At 40.6% G+C, this 17,945-nt stretch overlaps 1 protein-coding gene across 2 annotated transcripts in view; it reads right to left on the bottom strand.

The window, feature by feature from the left end:
- gfra2b (GDNF family receptor alpha 2b) overlaps positions 1-17,945 on the bottom strand; it is a 140,853-nt gene that overhangs the window by 121,870 nt on the left and 1,038 nt on the right. For both annotated transcript variants that reach the window (XM_008423128.3, XM_008423127.3), the window contains exon 2: positions 8,491-8,790. In XM_008423128.3, the coding sequence (XP_008421350.1) occupies positions 8,491-8,790 (300 nt within the window). The remainder of the gene's footprint in view (positions 1-8,490; positions 8,791-17,945) is intronic.

The following is a 17,945-nucleotide window of genomic DNA, read 5'->3' on the forward strand; positions in this document are numbered from 1 at the left end:
TGCGCAACCTCTCGCTAACTGCACTGGCTGCCATTCTATGGGAGAACTTTGTCCTGTCTGTACGCCGGCAATAAAATGGCTAAAGAACATTTAATATATAGTCTGATTTTCCATAATTTCGCTTATGTATATAATGTACAGTGTTTTTTGTCACTGTGTGTGTATCGTGTTTTGTGTGCGGAGGAGCGATAAGAAACGGCAGAGAACAGACTTGAGGTGAGGCAGGCAGTTCTCTTGCCTCATGGCAGGCGGCGCTCATGATCCCAGATATTGTGACTGCACAACTGCAGAGTAAGAGACAGTGAGCTAGCCATGGAGCTAGCCATACAGTAAATAAGTAAAGTACAGTGATATATTTGTTTTCTTCTCTATTCCGACTTAAACATGAAAGACTACATTTCTACACTTAAACAGTTTTCTAAAGTGGATTTTCAATTGAAGCAGGAGATAAGTAAAGGAAGACCAACACCGGAGCTGAAAGTTTTGCTTCGAGACAGTTTGATGATTCTCAAACGGAGTAGAAAAGACATGCTGCGGATAGACTTGGCTTTGGATGAACGGATATTTTTGTGCAGAATTGGCGGTGCATGGATTTCATTGATAAGTAAAAGTAAGACAGCAATAAGATATTTTTGTTTTTTTTTATGAAATGTGCATTTTGTGGGCTACAGTTTGTCTAAATAATTCAGTAAAGTAGAAGCGGTAGCTAATCTACCACAGCAATTATTTATTAATAAAACATTAAGCCTAAAACGTACTACAACAGACTAAATGTTTTGTTCTGTGTGCAAAATTGTCGAATGTTTTTTGGTGTTAAATCCTAAAATATGAAGTGGCATTATTGTCAGTTGCTATGGCAACAAGTCTGCGTAGCTTGGAGAACACAGATCACTTTGCTGTGGATCATAGCACAAAATTAATACATACATTTTTAAGTTTCACTGAGTTAACGCGGCTATGGATGACATGTAAAAGATTAGTCTTTTTGCCCCCCAGCGTTGTATGCATGGGCGAAATTTCTGTATGTCCAATAACATGCATGGTGTCTAAGTCATAAGTCAGTGCCTCACAAGCAATGAACTTCACCGCACGTCACTGATATATATATAAAACGCACAAAATGTTGAATGTATGCCAGATAAAAGACAAAGGGATGCAGTGCTTTGCTACACTATCACTAGATAAACAGGTCAAGAAAAAGGTAATTAAGAAAAAAATATGGAGGGAGAGGGAAGTAGTTCAGTTATGATAGCTTGACTTTGACATCCTTAACATGTAGATGTGGTGTGGATTTCTGTTTCAGTTCAGTTAGAAAATAAAAGGCTTAAGACTTAAACACCAACTCTGACAGATCATCAGTACAGCAGGTGTTTAATGAGCTAATAGCTGCAGTAGCTAATCTACCACATTGATCACTTAATAATCGCTAAATAAACATCAAGCCATAAAAACATAAGACTGTAATGGACTGGATATTAGGATTTTTTTTTTGTGGGGATATTATTAGTACTATTATTAATATTAAAAAACAATAGCAATAATAACGATATTAAATTGTAATAAATTTGTTATAATTTTATGTTATTAAATTATAATAAAGTTATAATATAACTGTTATATAACTTTATATAATATTGCTATTGTTTTTATAATCATAATTGTACTAATAGTACTATTATGATTAAACAGTGTTTTAATTCTAAAAACCCTGATTGTGTTTGATTAAAAAACACAATCCATGTGTTTATTATATATAAATATATGTATTTATATAATATAAAATATTATTTATATTCTTATAAATATGTTCATATTTATATAATTATGATTATTATTACTATATTTATTATTATAATAAAGATTATTTAATTATTATATAATTAAATTATATAATTAAATTAATTAATAATTAAATATCATTAATTATTCGGCTGTCCCAAGAGCCGAAATGGGTTTTCTCCGTACGGTGTCTGGGCTCTCCCTTAGAAATGGGGTGATAAGCTTGGTCATCTGGGGGGCACTCAGAGTAGAGCTGCTGCTCCTTCACGTCAAGAGGAGCCAGTTGAGGTGGCTCAGGCATCTGGTCAGGATGCCTCCTGGACGCCTCCCTGATGAGGTGTTCCGGGCACGTCCCACCGGGAGAAGAGCCCAGGGAAGACCCAGGACACACAGGAGGGACTATGTCTCTCGGCTGGCCTGGGAACGCCTTGAGATTCCCCCAGAGGACATGGAACAAGTGGCTGGGGAGAGGGAAGTCTGGACCTCCCTCCTTAAGCTGCTACCTCCGCCATCCGACCCAAGAGGAAGAAAATGGATGGATGAAATGGATGGACAGTTGTAATTACAACTCCCTTACACTTGACGTAAGTTTTTCACTGTTCATAAACATATCCATCCATATCCATATATCTGTATCCATGTTTGTTCCTAGGGAAGATTGGAAAAATCATTACCTGGACAGTGCTCTCTTCAGGGGGCCTGTCTTCTAATGCCGTTTTCATCAAAGAAGAAGTTGAGTATTCAGACTCGGCTGTCGCCTTTTCACAGAAAACTTCCCCAGCCGGGGAAGCATCAAAATGAAAAGCATCGAAAAGATCATACCGAGAGAGAGTGCACTCGTCCTGAGAGCTACTTTTTTCTAAATTGCTACCAGAAATTAGTTTGTCAAAACTGTTCCTCATTCCTGAGGTAATCAAATATCCAATGCCAAAACCAGGGGAAAAAGCATGCTGTCTGAGATCTCTGCCATACTAAAAATCAGGGGGAGCGCGACAGATGTAACAAGATGTCAGTCAACAAGAGGACAACAAGAATTTCTAGCGTGACATTTGTGCTCCTTTGATCTCAAGCTCTGCAGGCGGCAAATTCTGATTTGTTGGGAGATCAAACATTGTAAATATTCTCTTCTTTTGCCTTTTTCTGCAGCACACAAGTTAAGGTTTGATAGTCAGGTTTCTTCAGTAAACGTCCTCAGCCGGGGAAGTTTGCTCTTTTGGAAGATTGGCCAAATCGTCCCCTAGGACAGATCTCTCTTCATGGGTCCTGTCTTCTAATGTCGCTTTCGTCAGAGCAGAGGTTGAGCTTTTAGACTCAACAATCTCCTTTTCACTTTGAGATTAGAGAAATCGTTCCCTAGGACAGATCTCTCTTCATGGGTCTAGTCTTCTAATGCCACTTTCGTCAGAGCAGAGGTTGAGCTTTTAGGCTCAACGGTCTCCTTGTCACCGCAAACTTCCCCAGCCGGAAAAGTTTGTTCTTTGAGATTAGAGAAATCGTTCCCTAGGACAGGTCTCTCTTCATGAATCCTGTCTTCTAATGCTACTTTCGTCAGAGCAGAGGTTGAGCTTTTGGACACCTCTTTTTCCTCATCGCTCCAACCCTTCTCAATCTGTGCACTTTAGGATGATTGGAGAAATCGTTCCCTTCATCAACGTTCTCGCCATCAGACTGACCTGAGTGATCTGTTTGCTGTGGCCTGATGAGCCACACTCAAGTAACCCTAGTCAGAGAGGTAACATGCAAAGAATGTGGAAGGAATGGTTAGTTTGACATCCCCAGTCGACACTAACTGCTAAACAACTAGTAGCTCAGTGTTCCAACATCCGCAAACGGCAACTGCCATCACAACTTGAGATTGACGAGGTACAACACAAATGCTACGGCAAGGGGGAGGAGCCAGGATGCCAGGTCAGAGGGGAGTTAACTCCAACTATCTGCCCAGAAACTGGATATGTAGCCACAGTAATGAATGAACCATCAAAGCTGAACAAGGCAGCAACTGACCTGAGAGAGAGAATTGTGGCAACACCAGGCAACCCCAACGCCCCTACAACAGAGCAGACCCACCAAGGCTGGAGACTGAACAATACTGGAAAGGCATATGGGAAAGGGAGGCGTCCCACAACAGCAATGCACAGTGGATAACCTCTCTATGAGAGGACCACAGCAACCTCCCTGAACAAGCCCCAGTAACCATCACTGTGGCAGATATCCAAGAAAGAGTCTCAGGTATGAAAAACTGGACAGCACCAGGACCTGACATGATCCATGCCTACTGGCTGAAGAAACTCACTGCCCTCCATGAGCGACTGGCAACTCAACTGAACCAGCTGCTACAAAATGGGACTCGCCCTGAATGGTTAACTGAAGGGCGGACAATCCTGATCCAGAAGGACCCCTCGAAGGGTTCAGTCCCATCCAACTATCGGCCAATAACCTGTCTCTCTACAACATGGAAGCTCATGTCAGGCATCATAGCGGCTAAGATAAGTGGGCAAATGGATAAATACATGAGCACGGCACAGAAGGGCATAGGCATAAATAGCAGAGGAGCCAACCACCAACTTCTTGTAGACCACACAGTCGCCCGAGACAGCAAAGCCCGACACACCAACCTGTGCACGGCTTGGATTGATTATGTCATTCGGACTAGAGAAGTGTGGTCGGATGGTTACAAAGAGAGGGAAGGTCGTCCACACAGAAGGGGTCTCACTCCCAGAAGGAACAATAGCAGACATAGAGCACAGCTACAAGTACCTGGGAATACCACAAGCAAATGGCAACCTTGATGAGGTCACAAGGAAAGGAGCCACAGTCAAATACCTCCAACGAATAAGGCAAGTCCTGAGAAGCCAGCTCAATGGCAAGAACAAGATCCTTGCAACAAACAGCTATGCCTTACCAGTAATAAGATACCCTGCAGGAATGATTAGATGGCCAATGGAGGAGATAAAGACGATGGATGTAAAGACTCGGAAGCTACTAACCATGCATGGAGGGTTCCACCCCAAATCCAGCACCCTGAGACTGTACACGAGCCGTAAGGAAGGAGGTAGAGGACTAGTGAGTGTAAGAGCCACTGTCCAAGATGAAACATCCAAGATCCATAAATACATCAAGGACAAAGCCTCAAAAGACGATGTGCTCAGCGAATGTCTCAGACAATGGGGAACAGAGGATGAGGTGCTGGAGGTACCATCATGGGAGGACAAGCCCCTACATGGGATGTACCACCGACAAATAACTGACGTGGCTGATATCAGGAAATCCTACCAATGGCTGGAGAAAGATGGACTCAAGGACAGCACAGAGGCTCTCATCCTGGCTGCACAGGAACAGGCCCTAAACACCAGAGCAATAGAGGCTCAGATCTACCACACCAGGCAAGATCCAAGGTGTAGGTTGTGCAAGGAGGCCCCTGAGACAGTCCAGCACATAACAGCAGGGTGCAAGATGTTGGCAGTGAAAGCGTACATGGAACGACATAACCAAGTGGCGGGCATAGTGTACAGGAACATCTGTGCAGAATATGGACTGGAAGCCCCGAGATCAAAGTGGGGAACACCCCCAAAGGTGGCGGAGAATGACCGAGCCAAGATCCTGTGAGACTTCCAGACAGACAAAATGGTAATGGCGAACCAACCGGACATTGTGGTGGTGGATAAACAGAGGAAAGCCGTTGTGGTGGATGTAGCAATACCAAGTGACTACAACATCAGGAAAAAGGAGCATGAGAAACTGGAGAAATACCAGGGCCTCAGGGAGGAACTGGAAAAGACCTGGAAGGTGAAGACCACAGTGGTGCCTGTGGTCATCAGGGCCCTCAGGGCAGTCACCCCCAAACTGGAGCAGTGGCTAAAACAGATCCCAGGAACAACATCAGACATCTCAGTCCAGAAATGTGCAGAGGACCCAAGCTCAGAGGATGAAAGCGACCACCCGCGGAGGGTAAGAAGGGAATTAATATATATATATATATATATATATATATATATATATATATATATATATATATATATATATACTTTTGTCATAGAACCCCCAAGAATTTAAAACTACTTTCACCCCTGATTACCTGATTATAAAGCGCAATTGTGTAAAGTACTGATATGGAAATGTGCTTTGCACAAAAAGTAAGAATATTGATGTTCCTGTGATTATTTGTTGTCTGTTTCCTGGCAATAAATCTTGAACCTTTACAATGTCTATTTTCCTTTAAAAGAGCATAGATAATCGGAATGTCACTTTTGTAAAGAACATTTTTTACATATTTGTTAAAACTGCTACCATGTTCTCACAGTATGTTATGAGACAGATAATCTATGAAAAGATCAATCTCCTCCATCTTCTCCCTGAGCTTCTATTGTTGTCTGCAGAAATACACCACTCCCGACCAAAAACAACCAATCAGAGCCAGGAGCTGTCAAGCTCATGTACTCGCTGCTAAATGTACTAAGGGCAGCACAAAAACTTATTGTTAGAGAAAACATTTATCTGCCATCATCAGTGGCAATGAGCATTAATGACAGGTTGTGCTAGCTGCAACTTAATAGAGAGCAAAAGAGAGCAAGAGGGGGTATGAGCAGCGCCACATGGAGAGGTGACTGACAGCGCTAAGACCTTCCTCCAGGCTTTGGTTAAGTGTTTCTAGTCAGCACTGGAGCACTGGGAGAAGGCAGAGAAGCTCAATTTTTTTTCACATTTTATCTGTCTCAAACTATACTTTTTGAGACAGTGACAGGTTCAACAAAATTGGAATCAGCATGTCTGACTTCTAAAAGGTCAGTGATTGGCATTTGACAAAAAAAGAATTGCAATCAATGCACAACAAATAAATACACTTTTCAAAAGCCAAAGTTTTTTTTTCCACAAAGGATTTTAACAAAAGGAAAAAAATACAAACCAAATACAAACGTCCATACTTTTTCAAAATTTGTGTTTATTTATAAAACACAACTGTGATAGTAAAAGAACAGACTCTGCTGGGACTGGGCTTCATGAGTATAATAAAGCCAACATCCCTCTGGTCCAGCATCCTCACAGCGCTGTGCTGTGGAACAGAGTGTGCTGACCTGCTGCATCTCACCATGGCTCTCTAGCTGCAGCTGGACTGACACCAACTTGTAATTTTCAGTCTGAGTCACATACATTATAGAGACCCCTCAGAATTTCACACACACACACGTACTCACGCATGCACTCCTCAAACTCCAAAATGTATCACTGTGCTAGCATAGCGAGAAATAAAACACACACACTAGATGCATTTCCATTACAAGTGTTTGCAAAACTTGGTCAATATTCGAATGATGTTGAAAAAACACAATTTTGCAGTTGCAGTGTTTCCATTAAATAAGAAAATAAGAAATGCAATTAAAATCACACATGAATAAGTTGGTTTGTGTGATAAGTCATCAAAAAACATGCCTCTACTTCACCCTCTACTTCCTGTTGTCTTCTTTGAGCCAGTGCCAACATCCGGCTGTGTATCATGTGTGATCATGTGACTCGTGATGTGAAAAAAGTGTTTCCATTGCAGTTTTGTGAAATAATTTAATCTCCATATGGCCAAAAAAAAACCCCATCTGAGCCCCGTGCCAAAACATTTTATCAAAAGATGAGAGTATTTTTGGAATTGCAGAGTTTTCATTTAGTGAATTTATTTCAAATAGGTAAATGTCAAATTGATCAATTTATATGGTCAATGGAAAGCACACACTTTGCTATTACGGAAGCGCATGAGTGCACCAAGAGTTGCAACTCTTCACGGTACTCCAGAGCATTGAAGCTGTTTCAGTCTTCTGAGCCTTTCTGTTGTATGTGAGCTCTGTGTGTGAAAGAGTGTGTGTGCCTTTCCTGGCTGGCCTGCGTGTTCCTGCATGTGTGTGTTTGTGTGTGAGAACTGTTAGCAGCACAGAGGCATCCTCAGTGGAACAGGGAACAAAGAGAGAGGCTCTTAATGAGCTCTGCCACTGCTGGGACCCAAACTAGGCCAGCCAACGGGCCGTGCATGAGTATGTGTGTCTGTGCTGGTGCGGGTGGTGCTGACACACACTGCAGCAGAGTGCAGGACCAGCAGTGGACTGTGGAGCAACCTCAGGAACACGCCAGGTGACTGCAAACGCTGCAGTGATGACCAAGTCCAACAAACAGCTGACTTGTCACTGCAGTGCTGCTGCTGCAGCTTATGGAGACCCTGTTCAGGGGGTCACACATTTTCATGTTATTTCAGCTTCTGAACAGCTCAACAGCAACCTCTGGGTCAGTTCCTTCGGTTGTCCAGGTGGGGCACTGGGCAGGAAACCCTTCTGACCAAGCTCTTTTTCAGAGAAACTGCTTCCTTTGCCCAAACCGTTATTAGCATCATTGTTGCTGTAGTTTATGGCCCTTGGTGGCTGAAATCTAGGCCTGGCCTGATGGTTTCCTCATCTGTCTGTGTGATAGGTGCTTCCATAAGTGCAGCAGTTCTCCACTGTTTTAAAACTCACTCTGACATAGAAAATCTATGCAGTTCAACTTGAAACAAACCAAAAAGAACAACATTTTTTATTCCCTCTATTTTCTTCAGGCAACAACTGCCAGGCTCCCACACAGCAATCGATACGGAGCATCTTAGACCTCAGCACTGAAAAGATGAACCAAGCCGCAGCCTAAAACTTTGAAGCACATCATCAACAGGCAGGAGGCCTCATTAGCTCCACTCATGCTTACCTTCAGTCAGGCCCATGTGGATGCTCCAGTAGTTCTGCAGACACTGCAGCTCCTTCTTCATTCCTCTCTTGCAGCGGCAGTCGTAGAGCGGCGAGTCTTGCAACACCTCTAGCGCCCCCTGGCACTCCTTGGAGGCCAGCATGGTGCTGCGCTCCTTGTCCCCGCCAGACAGACACTGGCGCATGATTCGGTAGCGGGAGCTGCACTGACTGTTCTGGTTGCACAGCTCAGAAGCTCGCACGCAGTCCGGAGGTTCCCTCCAGCCAGGAGATCCCAGCTCCAACTCACACACACACACATCTGCAGCATAAACAAAAAGACAGCGAAGGCAGAAAGTTACAGTTTGCACCAGTGCAGACGGAGCGCGCCAAGCGTCAGACCAGGTCCAGGTTCAGGTCCAGGCTGCGGGTGCAGCTCATTTGGACGTTTTGTTTAGGTTTTCAATCTAAAAATGATCCATGTTCAGCCCTCGTATTAAAAGCAAAAATGTTAATAATACACCAAAAACTAAAAGAGAGATTGATTAAATCATTGCTAATATAATTTTTTTAAGGCCGTTATTAATGTCACTCACAATCAAGTTAGCTGAGTCATGTAAACTTAAAATATACTAACACATACTAACATTTTTAAGTTTTGAAAATGTAATTTTTTTTAGGCAATGAGTTTGATAACTGTTATTAAATAAAGTTCACTTATTGCGTTTCATACTGCATGAACACCAGTAATGGAATATAAACGTTTTAAGTCATTTTTCTGCCTCTGACACATTTACCAGTGAGTACGTGAGGTTGAATTTTTTTATATATGCTCAATGAAAAAATCAGCAAACTGGCAAATAATTTGGAGTTATGTAACACAGAAAATTCTGCAGATGCTGAACGGAGACAGGGGTCTAATGTTATGAGGTCAGTCTTTCCGCTGTCACAAAGACAACGCATTAATGGACTAGAAGTTTTACAAAGATGACTGATTTGACCAGTCCGGTTTGATGACATTTTAATGAAAAATTATTGCAGCATACTTTTATTCTTTATAGGCATTGAAGCTACTAAGTCAAGTCCAAACAGGGGACAATATTAACTTTATTAGGATCTTCTATTTAAATGGTCTATTTCCCACAGACATGAATGAAGCTCTATCTTCTAGTGAGGTTCTGTGAGTGATTCTACTTTGTATTTGATTTCATATTGATTTTACAATATATGTTACAAAATTAGGCTTTTGCTAAAGTATCTGTTTTAACAGTGATTTTTAACTCCACATTGCCTTGTCATTCTGGGAATGAACTACTTTAGATTTGTCAGGAGATGGTAAGTTTAATGTTGATCCAGCGTATAAAGTAACCAGAGTAATAACTATGTTTTGCCTTTCTTGCATTATAGTAAAATAAAATGTAATAAAGCAGAGAAAAGGCATGTTTAACGTAAAGTGATACGGAATTATCCGAGCTTTAAGCTAATATAAAGTATTTCAGTGTAGGACTTATGGTTTAGGAGTTATTAGCCAAAGTGCATTGAACTTTGCAATAGTGCCTCCTAGGTATTAGTGGATAGGATTTTTCTTTAAGAAGTCGTAGGGGTTTTCTATCAGATTGCCCTTTTGGATTTTTTCCAGTATTTTCTGTTTCCTCTGTTAAAATTACAAAAGGCTTTACCACTTGGAGCCGGAAAGCCGATATTCCTTGCATTGCCTATTCTCCCCACTCCATGGGTTTGGAAGGATCCAAAGTTTTGTCTCTTGTTCCTTTTATTCTTGCATGTTTAACCTTGAATTAAAAATCTTCTTCTGAACAACCAAGAAAGAAAGGTAATACTTGTATTTTCTCCAAAGGTTTTGATCAGGAGGGAATCTGTTCTGAGCTTTGTATGCAGGTATGTTATTTCCAGGCTCCAAACAAAGCCAAAGTCTTATAGTACTTTACCTAAGCTCTAAAAATACACAAATCACTACAACAGTCATACAAAGACAACAGCTGCCTTCCTTCACCTTCCTTCTTCCTTGTGCATCTGGCAAAAGCCAAAACAGACACCCACACAACAACCAGCTGACCTCTGTAGATGTAAATAGCTTTCAGCAAATAGAAGTTTTATTGCTGGTTTCTGCCAGCAGCTCAGATCACTGAGCAGAAATCAACAGGCAAGAGCAGGGATTAATTAGCTCTGGAGAGAGCAACTAAATCTAAATCAGCTAAATTCACCTTCAGGGTTACTGATGGTGGAAAACATCCAATTATGCAAATTAAACGTTGGTGCATTAAATAATTGATCAACATATCAACTGTGTCGTCAGTAACGTGATGAGTTTTGACCCCAGCATCAATGACAAGTTTACTTGGTTGACTGTTAAGGAATTTGCTCACTTTGCTGGCTCTGTTTCTCTGTCATGTGGCATATTGCAAGCCACTTTGAGTTATTAATAATTCACCTTTCTGTTGATTCAAGGAAATAATTCTGTCTGTCTGAGTTACCTAACCAATAGCAAGGTAATTTTCTATGTATGTGTTCCAACACTCACTGTGCCAACATTAGTGCAGCCTGGAACATGCTATCACACCTAGGACACGAGTCGCATGCGGCCTCTTCAAGAAACACTGCTGATAGATGAGGTAGCCTACTGTCTAACACAGTGTTTCCCAACCCTGGTCCTCGAGGCACACTGCCCTACATGTTTTAGGTGTTACCTTGCTTTAGCACAGGTGATTTCAATTGACAAGTGTTTGCTGAACTGCAATCAGCTGAATCAAGCATATTAAAGCAGAGAAATAAAACATGCAGGGCAGTGTGCCTTAAGAACCAGGGTTGGGAAACACTGGTCTAACACATGCCACTCCAAAGAAGTGCGAAAATGGCTGAGGGGGATGATCGGCAAGAGGAGAGTGGCCTTAAACGGTTCTATTCCCACTGTGGGTTTTCATATTCTAGGGCTGCACAGTGGCGCAGTTGGTAGAGCTGTTGCCTTGCAGCAAGAAGGTTCTGGGTTTGATTCCCGGCCTGGGGTCTTTCTGCATGGAGTTTGCATGTTCTCCCTGTGCATGCGTGGGTTTTCTCCGGGTACTCCGGTTTCCTCCCACAGTCCAAAAACATGACTGTCAGGTTAATTGGTCTCTCCAAATTGCCCCTAGGTGTGAGTGTGTGTGTGCATGGTTGTGTGTCTCTGTGTTGCCCTGCGACAGACTGGCGACCTGTCCAGGGTGTACCCCGCCTCTCGCCCGAAATGTTGGCTGGAGATGGGCACCAGCACCCCTCCCGACCCCACTGAGGGAAAAAGGGTGCAAGAAAATGGATGGATGGATGGATGGTTTTCATATTCTCCTACTGCTTGGAGTGTTTTCCATGAAGGCGCTCTTCATTGTAGTAGACAGACTGTGGAACGCCAGCATACATGAAACATGTCATTAAACATGTCTATTGGTGATATTGAAAAGAGACAGCAATGGGCTTGTGCCAAATGTCTGCTTCATTCACTGTGTGACACAACGCCCCCTAAGGTGAGACACGGCAGAGCACTGACTCACCCCGGAGGTCTTCCATGTATTTATTCCAACAGGCAATACATGTTGGAAAATCACTGAATGTGTGAAGTCAGTAATTTTGATCATAAAAATATTGATATTATCAATAAAAACAGAAATATATAGAAAAGTCAAGTGGATAAATTGATTTTCTCTCACCATTGTTAACATCTATGTTATTTCCAGTAGTTATTTTACTTATCAGGATAACTGCTGAGGCACTACCTCATGAGTCTCTCAGATTATTCTGGATATGTTGAAAGATTACAACACATCACAGATTTCACATGGCATATTAATAACAATGCAACCGCAAATGTAATGTCACTCCAGTGACTCACCAGTACCATCATTTAATCTCCATCACTAGGCTACGAAGATGCTTTATTCACCTCAGACAAGCAATAATTGGAACAAAAAGTTAAATTTCAGACATTAATTTGCTATCTAATTAATTCAGATAATTATTGGGCTACTTTAGGGCGTTTTTGGAGCATTTAAATATAAGTGGACAGTTTATTGTATATACATAAAAAAACATGGAAAAGTAATATAGCCAGTCATTACTCAGAAGGACACTGACACTTCCACTCAACTGATCTCCAGGATACATTATATTTTCACAATGTGACTCCAACAAAAGTGATACATGTACTTCAAATGTTGGACGTAACTTTAATGTTTCACAAAATGTTCCTCATCACTTCATGCCAAAGAAACATGTTTTTAACAATGTCAGCATACATGGGAAAAAGGCCAGAGTGTGACAGCAGCTTTAACTTCATCATCAAGTGTTCAGAACCAGACACCACACATCCCACCGTATCATTATTCAGCACAGGAAGCGGTACAGTATTAACAAATTTTTAGTGGAACATAACTCCAAATTACTACCAGAAAATATACAATTTCGAGAATTTTTATGCTAAATGCCTCTAAAATAGTCTAAGGAAAACACTGCTTATAAAGCTGATATACCTAGGTAGCAAGATGATACTTGACACACTTTTAACTGGTATTTGTAAAGCAACCAATGCAGAGGCAGCATTCATTTTTCTTGGTGCTGATTAGCTATTCCTTCAAGAGCAGAGATAAGGAATACTGTAGATGTTGTGCTGTAGTACCAAGACGGTTTCCACTGTGAGCATTAAGGTATATTTGTATATTTTGGTATGCTTGAACAACAAAAACAGACAAAAGCAGCATTTTTATAGTCTAAATCAGTGTTTCTCAACCTTTTTTGGCCCAGCGCCCCCCTAGCCTTTATCCAGGTCCCTCACTGCCCCACCAAAGAATTTGCAGGCTACTTTGCACTATTATTTTATTATTAATATTACTATCACTGTTGTAGATGTTTTGATTTTTATGCTTGTTTCTGTATTTATCATTAAAAATAATTTCCCAAAGAACAAAAAAGTCATGGGAATAGAAATTATTTTCACAGGTGTCTACGAAAAATGAAATGAACATTCAAGTTAAAATTGGTAGGTCTAACAGCAGCTAATCAGAGTGTAAACAATATTCTTATTTTGTGCCATTTTCTAGTTGTTAAATATTCCACAAAATGACCAGATAAAAGATGAACAACATGCCAGTTTAAACTTTGAACTATTTGCCAAACGACTGAGCTCTGCAGCATTAAAACATGGATAGAACTGTAACTACATTAATCATAACTCTTCTTTTCTTCAGTGTTTGTCGGTTTCTGGTGGTGCAGCTCTGTGCTGCCTTCAGGAGAATGGGACATCAGAGTATCATCCATAAAACTTCACCCACATGGCATTTATTGTGCAAACCAGAGCTTTCAGTGGAAAAACAAAAGTTCCAGATCCTTTTAATGCCATACAAATATGAGACAGAAACATGGATTATATCTTTATATAAACTATTGATTTATAGATTAATAGTTTTACTGGACAGAAATTACAAAGAACAAATCTGGTTCTTAATCAAATCCTAATGAGTCAAATTGAAAGTGTCATGGAGTCATCAGCCTCATGACATTAACACTGACATGAAAAATAATATTGAAGAAATAAATATATCAAATCTAATTAAAACATAAATAAGTGATCAGTTCTTTACTGTTATGGTCTGTAAGATATATTTATTCTCAGTATTAGATGTGGTCTCAACAAACCCATGACATTTCAACAATATTATTTTACCTTTTATCTGGAAATGGTGTCTGTTTATTCTTGCCATACAGTCCTGTGTATTAATTATTGCTAGAAAGGTCTTGCCATACCAGTTTATATATCTGTATTTACTTTAGTTTCTTAGTTTATTCTTGCATTTTGTTCTTCATTCATTTCCATTTAGTTTCCTTTGATTAGTTTTATCCTCTCTTGGTTTATTGCTATGTCCACTTTAGTTTCTTTCCTGTTGCTACATTTATTTTATCGTTTATTGACGCTCACCATCAGTAATCTCCACTCATCACCTGCTGCGCCTCCTAATTGTCATGTTTTTCACATCATGTGTTGATTTTTCACTGTTCAGCGTCAGATTCTCTGTTTTTATGCCATAATTCACATCTAGTTCGTCGCTCCGATTTATGTCCCGTTTCTCCTGTTTCAGAGTTTTGCGCAATGTGTGGAAAAGGCAGTGTGTGGAAAAGGCAGACTGACATAAACCTTTTAAAACAACGGAAACAATTTCTGCATTCTGATTATTGAAATTTAAAAGTGCTGTGTTGTTCTATCACCCCCATTTCATACCGACCACTTACAGCTCCGGTGTTAATGCTATAAAATGAATGCTGTCTATCGAGGTATTACCCATGGAGGGATTTCTTTATTTAAATGGGTTCATTTTTCAGAGGGATACAAAGTGAAGGTATCGTGATTTTAGCTACCAGTAGAAGGAGCGGAGCTGCACCAAGAAGCTAACAGAAGCCAAGTAGAATAGAAGAGCTGCCATCGATACAGTTGCAGCCAAGCATGATTTAATGTTACACAATACAATTTTACCAAGTTGCTCCAAGTCTAAACTGGTATTGTTGTGCATTTAAGGTGTAAAGTTTACCTTCGACCAAACGCCCCCCAAAGGAATCCCAGCGCCCCTTTTTTGTAAAAATGTCCGCCAGCGCCCCCTGCCGTCCTCTGAACGCCCCCTGGGGGGCGGTACCGCCCACGTTGAGAACCGCTAGTCTAGAGTATTCACAGATTTCAGCTATTCGTGGTTCCTAACCCCCATTAATTTAAAGGTTTCATGGCACACATTATAATGATATTAAGCCAGAATGAAAACTTTAGGTATATTGCAAAAAACATTTTAAAAAATATAAAGTTTTAAGTCCCCAGATCTTAAAATACCTGCACTTCAATTTTGCCATGATCTCATACCATGATTGTATGGTCCAGGTTTTTTGGGGGGAAAAAATTAAAAATAATGGTTGAAGAACATGAGTGAACATTTCTAGGTTAAGGTTGTACCAGAATGTTTACATAAAAAGAATAAAAAGAACAAGTGCACTGAAAATTTCACAGATCTTCATTTAAACCAAGTGGGATTTAAGAACTATAGTATTCAATCATTCAGACACAGGTCACTTCAGAGGTAATACACCCCTGATAGTTACAGATAGAGCTACTGCAAGTGTGATATTTGTCATCAGAACAAGGTTGGACAGTAAATCTCAAGAGAGATATGCAGTAATACAAAGTCTATTCATGAGTTTTTAAAGATACAGTCCCTCCACAGTGCCTAGCAAACATACTGAGGCCCATATTTTTTGGCCTTTTGGTGTATTGCAATCACAACGACCCCTGACATATGGTTGAGATCAAGAAAAAAGCTGTACATCATTGTAAAGTGCCATAAAAAATGGCAAATGGTTTGAAACACTCTTCATAAGAAATACTTTGTTACTGCTTTCTAGAACCACTATCTGTTGCTGATATAACCACAAGTGTCTTACTACAAACTGAACATTGACTCTGCTTTATTCCTGGTCATCATGATGTTCTTTGTTTTTCTATTCTTTTTTAAAGAACCTCTGTGACCAGAAACAGAACATTTACCTTTACACTGACTTTAATTACTCAGATAGACTCTGTTCTTCAGCTGGTTGCATATGATTTTGTATAGGAAACTCAGAGCAAAAGCACACAACCTTCTTACTAGAATAGGATTCTGAATATCACCTATTTTTTTTCTTGTTTCAGAGTTTTGCACTAAGGTTATTATGCAGAATGAGTTGCGTGGTTTGAACATAATTTGGTACAGCAGGCAGTTCCCAAAGCATCCTACAGTCAATCAAAACGGTGAGTAACCAGATGCACTTAATGTCATACTTACTGTGTGCCTGAAACACCATTACTCCACTTGGCATGTCATTAGTTCTGCCCTCTAGACATGTCAGCTTCTGGTAAATCAATGGATGGTCTGCATGTGTGACCAATTATATCTGAATGAGACAATTCCCTCTGGTGGTTACACTTAATGTTTCTTTTTTTTGCCAGTAAACATGTTTATTTAATTTTGCAATCTGTTGTAAAATCCGGAGAAGTGAAGACCTCCACTCCCTGACGGAGGCAAATTTGAAAACGGATCATAAAAGCAGTTTTTGAACAGGTTCTGCAGCGTTGCATGTCATAGATGTTATGCAGAATCTCAGGAACATTTGTCAGTTTTTAGGACTAAATGCAATAAAATAGCATTATGATTGATTTGCTAAGCGATAATGTTAAAGCTGCTGAGTGATGTATTTGATAGTTTCACATTTTTGTGTTTTAATGAATATCTAACATAAACCTGAGATTTATGGAATCAAAAATATGTATAAGTTGTTTTCTCTGAGGGGCTGCACAGTGGCGCAGTTGGTAGAGCTGTTGCCTTGCAGCAAGAAGGTTCTGGGTTCGATTCCCATCCTGGGGTCTTTCTGCATGGAGTTTGCACTCCGGTTTCCTCCCACAGTCCAAAAACATGACTGTCAGGTTAATTGGCCTCTCCAAATTGCCCCTAGGTGTGTGTGTGTGTGCATGGTTGTGTGTCCTGTGTGTCTCTGTGTTGCCCTGCGACAGACTGGCGACCTGTCCAGGGTGACCCCGCCCCTCGCCCGAAACGTTGGCTGGAGATGGGCACCAGCAACCCTCCTGACCCCACTGAGGAAAAAAGGGTGCAAGAAAATGGATGGATGGATGTTTTCTCTGAGAGAAATCTAGATTTTATTTGTGTTCCTTCTCTATTTCAAAACCATGTGCTAATCATCTAATTCATTTATAAGTGACAGTTGGTGTTGTCTCAGGGTTTCTGGGCATGTGCTGTGGTCAGTTTTTAATAGGCTAACAATCATTCTGTGGTTGGTTGAACATTTTATCGCCTGCAGAAAAACTCATGGCATGCATCAAAATAATACACCTACAAATAAATTTCCTCATTCAGGTTGTAAAAATTATCTATCATTAGATTTGTTTTTATGGTTCAACAGGGCAAGAAGTGCCCTCTGCTGGAGCGAATGGTCAACAACATCAAACAACGGCTATTAAACTTCACTCAAGGAGAAAACCACAGCGGCAAAGACTTTCACTTCAGTACTTTGTTTTCAAAAAGATAACTCTTTTCAGTTATTTTCAGTGTTCCTTAAGTTTAAAGAGCATTTAAAATGCTTGTTTAATGTCTCATGATCATCCTGTATAATCTGATGAGCTGCTGCAGAATGAAATAATCCACTCAAGGTGTAAATTAGAAGGAGTTCCGCGACTGCAAGATCAGATCAGATCAGATAAACTTGTGTTCTCTCAGAGAGAGAGAGAGAGAGAGAGAGAGAGAGAGAGAGAGAGAGAGAGAGAGAGAGAGAGAGAGAGAGAGAGAGAGAGAGAGAGAGCAGGTGGGAATGATCCGCTCAGATTGTTATGCAAATACAAAAGAGCAACGAGACATGGAGATAAAACTAAAATGAAACCGGACAAAGAGAAGCAAGAAGACTAAAAACGGA

Source organism: Poecilia reticulata, chromosome 12 (genome assembly GCF_904066995.2).
Source record: "Poecilia reticulata chromosome 12, P_reticulata-male-v2, whole genome shotgun sequence".
NCBI lineage: Eukaryota > Metazoa > Chordata > Actinopteri > Cyprinodontiformes > Poeciliidae > Poecilia > Poecilia reticulata.